This window comes from Tenrec ecaudatus, chromosome 6, assembly GCF_050624435.1.
Source record: "Tenrec ecaudatus isolate mTenEca1 chromosome 6, mTenEca1.hap1, whole genome shotgun sequence".
In the NCBI taxonomy this organism is placed as follows: Eukaryota; Metazoa; Chordata; class Mammalia; order Afrosoricida; family Tenrecidae; genus Tenrec; species Tenrec ecaudatus.
Window position 1 is genome coordinate 14,280,385 of NC_134535.1, and position 6,064 is coordinate 14,286,448.

Consider the following 6,064-nt stretch of genomic DNA (forward strand, 5'->3'; position numbering starts at 1 on the left):
GACAAATTCAACTTTTTCTTCGTGTATCATGATGTTATCTATGGGTCCAGTTGTGAGGATTTGGGTCTTCCTTACACTGAGTTGCAATCCACAGCGAAGGCTACAATCCTGGTTCTTCATCAGCCAGTGCTTCAAGTCCTCCTCACTTGCAGCAAGCAAGGCTGTGTCGTGGGCATAACTCGGGTTGTTAATGGGCTTTCCTCCAATCCTGAGGCCACGCCCTTCTTCATTCAGTCTAGCTTCTCTGCTGATGTGGCGCGTACATCGATTGAACCAGTATGATGAGAGGACATGACCCTGACACACATCTTTCCTGATCCTAAACCAGGCAGCCTTCCCTTGTCCTGTTTGTTTGTACAACTGCCTCTTGATCCACGCACAAGTTCTAAATGAGCACAATGAAGTCTTCTCAAATTCCCATTCTTCTCAAGTTTATCCATGGTTTCAAAGAGTAAAAGCAACATTTTCCCTAATACATTCAGAACATTGATATTTCGAATTCCATGTTCTTTGTACAATGCTGCCCTTCACCCAATGAAGTAAGGAAAGAACTATTACTGATAAATTGACCCTTTTGATAAGTTGATCATCATTTTGAAGACACTGATACACGGTCCCTCCCACATGGTTGGCCCATGGTAAAAAAAAAGAAGATATTTTGAGATTCTCTGATAAGGGAAGGGTCTGGGGGGGTGTGGTTGTGGGGTGGCTGGAAGGCTGGCTCTCTCTTTGCTCTCAGCTAACCATGACCTGTCCCTCCACAAAGTGCAGGGCACTTCCCAGATGCCTCGATCAAAAGTAGCCCCACTGACTCAGAACGGTGCCCCTTGAACCAGTGCAGTTTGGGCTCTAGTTAGGGCGGCGTGTGCTCTGCCCAGGTTCCTCTCACTCTATGCTGTCTCTTTCCAACTAGAATTTCAATACTTCATTGAGGCAGTCATCGAGTATTTCAGCAACAACGTCAGTCCAAGGATGCTACAACTCATGCTGTCTGAACACAGCGTTTGGGATGCATTCAGGAGGGAGGCCAAATTATCCAGGTAACCTCCGTGGTGCACCCGGAATGACCCCACATCGCCCTGCTGGTCCACTTGACTCCAGGCAGACACACCTCCTCCAGGCTGTCTCTGGTGGTAGAGGTCGAGGTCCCTTCCCAAGAATCTATGAGGAGTCCTTCCTCCATGTCATTCCCTGGCAGGAAAGGGCCCCTGGGGACAAGGCAAAAACTCTGTGGGGCTGGGTCATTTCTGCCATCCGAGAGTTGCGGGACATTTTTCAAGATATTTCACACTCATCCTGCACCCGTGTCGTTATCATCTGCGTTTCATGGGAAGAGAGGTGAGAAAGCATGCAAAGGGCTGACATGTAGCACGCATGCAGTCCCAGGTGTCAAGGATCACCTCCCACCAGCAGACAGTCCTCGGGGCAAATTAGAAAAATCTCACCCAAGCAGCATGTGTTTCTGGGAATCCAGGCTGAGCCCTTTTTCTCTCCACCTAGTCCATTGTACAAGCATGGCTGGCTGTTCCTGCTGGGTCAATAGGCAGGAGGCCTGAGGCAGAGTTGGACGGTCCCACAGAGTAGAGACACGGCAAGGTCAGCTTTAAGAGTAGGCCATGGTCCTCCATGGCCAGAGACCCTCTCTCCTCTGGTTAAATACAAAGATGGTCAACGTGCACCCCTCGTGTGCCCCTCTTGTGATCCACAAGAAGGAACATGCATTGTTCTAACAGTTACAAACACAGGAGTGGAGTTGACCGGGTGTCATATAGCACCCACAAAGGTGTGCCTAGAGACCTGGTGGCACAGTGGTTATTTGTCAGGTTGCTTACCACAAGATCAGCAGTTCAAAACCACCAGCCTGTGTGCAGGAGAAAAACGAGGCATGTCCGTCCTGTAAACAGTAGTCAGACACGATCAAGGAAGGCAAAACGGGTGCCTAAGCAAACGTGGCGAAGCAAGCTGATGGTGCCCGGCTATCAAAAGATATAGTGTCTGGGGTCTTAAAGGCTTGAAGATAAACAAGTGACCATCTAGCTCAGAAGCAACAAGCACACATGGAAGAAGGACAGCGGCCTGTGCGATCGTGAGGTGTCACCAGAATCTGGTAACAGGCATCAGAAGACACCCCCCACCCAAGATATCTTGGGCGGAGGTGTCTTCTGAGATATATATATATATATAGTTGAGAACTAGAGGGAGTTGGAGCAGAGACCCAAAACCCATCTGTAGACAAAAGACAGAAGGATCATAGGAAAGGATGAATCTACCAGAGTGCAGCAGAGCACAGAAGAAACACACAGTAGTCCTCTGCTTCTTTGAGGCTTCCTCACCCCCCACTATCATGACCCCAATCCTGCCTTTCAGTTCTGGCTAGACGGGAGCATGAACACTGGTACAGATAAGAGTTCACGACACGCGGAATACAAGTCAGATAAACCCCTCAGGAACAGAAATGGGAAGAGCAATACCAGGAGGGTAGGGAGAAGGTGGGGGGTGGGGGAGGTGGCAAGGGGAAGAAGAAGGGGGAACCAACTGCAATGACCTACACATAATCACCGTCCACCCTCACCCAGGTGGATGAACAATGGAAACAGGGGTGAAGGGAGACAGAGGATGGTGTAAGATGTGAAAACATTAATAGTTTGTAACTTATCAAGGGTCACGAGAGCGGAAGTGGGGAGGGAGAGAACAAAGAGGGGCTGATACCAAGGGCTCAAATAGAAAGTAAATATTTAGAAAATGATGATAACAATATGTGTACAAATGTGCTTGATAAAGTTGATGTACGGACAGTTATTAGAGCTCTAAGAGCCCCAATAAAATGATTTTTTTAAACAAAAAGGTGTAGTCTCAGAAACCCATGGGGGCAGCTCTACCCTGTCCTGTAGGGTTGCTATGAGTTGGAATCTCCTTAATGGCAGTGGGTTTGCTTTTGAAAGGTGCTCCTGGGACTGTTGACATGAGCTCGGGGCAAGAGAGGAGGGCTGGGCTATAAGATGTTGCCTGTTCTGGAATGTGTTTGGATCAATATCACCCACAAAGAGAGTCACCCCACTGTCATCTCATCTAAATAGGCAGGCTGCCCCATTTCCTTCTCGCTGAATGGGTCACAGGCAAAGGCCCTAGATGGCATTCTGACTGACCCTTTCTGAATGAGGCTGACCCACTGTGGAGTAGGAAAACATGCTGACCACTAGGGAGCATTGCTTTGCCTTTGTAGAATTCTTTTTTATTTGGCTCATAGTCAGCACTCTGTGGTTTATGGGAATAGATCTTATCTGGCCCCTTTTACAGATAGGAAACCACTTTTTAAGTTACTTCATCTTCATTGCTACAGGAATGAGGAATATGTACTACACGAAGTTCTAAAGGAGCTGAACATAGTCATGACCATGGGTGAGGAAGAATGGCTTCACAAGGAACAGCTGGTAAAGTCACAGATATTGGAAGTGTTTCCTGAGGTGAAATGGAATCTTGAGGCGTGTATAAGCAGGCTTTATGCCCTTGCAGACAATGTTGACAAAGTACACAGGGACTGCACCATCTCCAACGTGGTGTCTGACACGGCTGGCACTGTCTCCGGTGTCCTGTCCATCCTTGGAATATGTCTGGCACCTGTGACAGCAGGGCTCAGTCTGGGGCTAGGGGCAGTTGGACTGGGCCTGGGGGCAGCAGCTGCTGTCACCAGTATCTGCACGAGCATCGTGGAGGCCTCACACATAGCATCAGCACAAGCTGAAGCCAACAAGCTTCTGTCAACTAGCAGCAAGAGAAGCGAGAACACTGTGAAGCCTTGGATTGAGAAAACACGCAACATGGCTTCCACTGCCCAGGAAGTCATCAAAAATGTCACCGACATCGCGGTGAAGATCCGTGACTTCAGGCTGGTCAGAAAATACCCTAGGCTAGACAGGCCCCTAAGGACCGCTATACACGTGGCAGAACAAGATATTCAGCCGGTGCAAAACTTCCTTGGCCGCACTACTCTAGCAATGACCAAAGGAGCCAGGCTGGTGAGTACAGCTTTCCATGGTATCTTCCTTGTGATAGATGCGATCAGTCTTTCCAAAGACGTGAAGCATTTGCAGGAGGGGGCGAAGGAGCAGTCAGCCGAAGAGCTGAGAGAGTCTGCTGAGGACCTGAAGAAGCAGTTGGAGGAGCTCACCCGGATCTATGAGACTCTGCGGCAGGAACAAGACTCGGAGACCCCGGAGTACTTCTAGGAGTGGTAGAGGCTGTCACCAAAGTAGGGCAGTTGATTTCAGGGAGAAATCGCATTTGTACAAACAAATATGAAAGAGTTTGACCTCCCTGAAACAGAGCAAGTCAAAAAGCAAAACAGCACCAAAAGAGTTAGTGCACATGGCAAGTAAATTCAAGACAAGGCGGCCTGTGGGACCCTCGAGGCTCCATGACGCTGAGCTCATCCTTCAACCTGAATCCAAAATACTGCCTGAAGTCTTCTGAAAAGCAAACGGATCTGAGCAACCCACGGAGGCAGTTCGATCCTGTCCTGTGGGGTTTCTGTGTGTCACAACTGACTCGATGGCAGTGAGTGAATGAGTGAGTGTCTGTGTCTGTGTGTGTGTGTACGTGTGTGTGTTCACATCCCTGGTCTCTGGTCAGAGGTGACCCACCAGAGGTCTGCTCCTTATTTTTGCAATGTTAGTTCACCCTTATTCTTTCAATATCTGTCAGGGGATGATGGTGGCAGTTTATTGTGCCAACTAGGCTCCCATAGGAACATGTGGGTGGAGCTTAATCTGGTCGCAGCTTGATTGGAGGGCGAACAAGGTAAATGACTCTTGGAGCCTGGCTTCTTTCTCCCTTGAGGCAGGCCAATCACTCTCTCTCTTTGACTTCACGTTTCTGTTGACAAGCCATGTGGAGACTTGCCGAGACCTGCAAGAGCCCCTCTCCCTGCTTCACCTTCTTGTTGTAGAGCCACACTCGGAGCGCTAGAGAAGCCACAGGGAGAACCACGCCAGTGTTGAGATGCTTGCACCACCATTGGATCCACAAGACTTTAAACCCACCGGCCTGTGATCTTCCTGCATCATGGCATGTAACTTTGTAAGTCTGAAGAGGGATTCGTGGACTAGTGTTGGACTTATGGGCTAATATCCAACTTACGGACTTGATCTGGACTAGGCTAGGCTATTTTCTTCATATACAACTACTCTTTTATATACAACTCTTACTTGTACATATCTGAGTGTCGCTGGATTTGTTTCTCTAGTCAACTCGGCCTAACACACAGCAATTGTAGTAACGGTTGTGACTATGGAGGCAGTGGAGCATTTGACAAGCCATCGGCCCTTTTAGGAGCCACAGTGCACTGAAGGATCAGTGAAGTTGCAAGAATCTCGAAAAGGTAGTTGCTGTCAAAGAAGATGAAATTAGGTGCCAGGATCATCGCAGGAATGCAGTCAAGCAGCATGGAGATCGGCCCCCTTGGAGTCAAGACACATTTCTGTGGGCCTCTATCTCCCCTCATTTGGAAGCAGAGGGCTATAGAAGGTGCCATCTCAGGTTCCTTGGGGGTGTCTGCATCTCGATTCCTATAGAGTTTGGATTAATAAATATTGATTGATGCTTGAGCTCTGGCTGTGTTGGCTGATTGTCTCATTTGGACGGATCTTGGGTCCGCGTACTTTCCTTGCTCATTCCTACTTGGCTCCCACTCTTCCATCCAGTCACTTCCATCAGACCCCAGCACACAGGATGCCCTGGAGAAGCTTGTGGATCTCTGACTCAGAATGAGCATGAATTTCCTTTTGGTCCAGTGATTAGAGCCTAGGATTGACAAGCAGCTCCCGAGTCTAATTAGGAATCAAATGTGCCCATGTCAGGTGTGAAGAAGGGTCTGAGATGGTAGGGGAGAGAGAGAGAGAGAGAGAGAGAGAGTCATAGCGTAAACGTCCTGATCCAAGCCCACCTCACATTTCGAGACTCCTGCAAGAGCTCTATTGAGAGACTTCCTATGATCACTGGCGTGGCACCATCCATGCCCCCTGATGCCATGTGGGGGGGCCTACCCATTGTGCACACTAGTCAAGAA

The 6,064-nt window shown here is 48.9% G+C and overlaps 1 protein-coding gene across 1 annotated transcript; it reads left to right on the forward strand.

Moving 5' to 3' along the window:
- Positions 1-3,349: 3,349 nt before the first annotated feature.
- LOC142450719 (apolipoprotein L3-like) lies at positions 3,350-5,503 on the forward strand. The gene has a single exon (XM_075552692.1). The coding sequence runs from the start codon at positions 3,390-3,392 to the stop codon at positions 4,224-4,226; it is 837 nt and encodes a 278-aa protein (XP_075408807.1). The 5' UTR covers positions 3,350-3,389; the 3' UTR covers positions 4,227-5,503.
- The last annotated feature ends 561 nt before the right edge of the window (positions 5,504-6,064 follow it).

Bases quoted from the DNA above. Each gene is read 5' to 3' on its own strand.
- LOC142450719 (XM_075552692.1), top strand. From the start codon at position 3,390: ATGACCATGGGTGAGGAAGAATGGCTTCACAAGGAACAGCTGGTAAAG.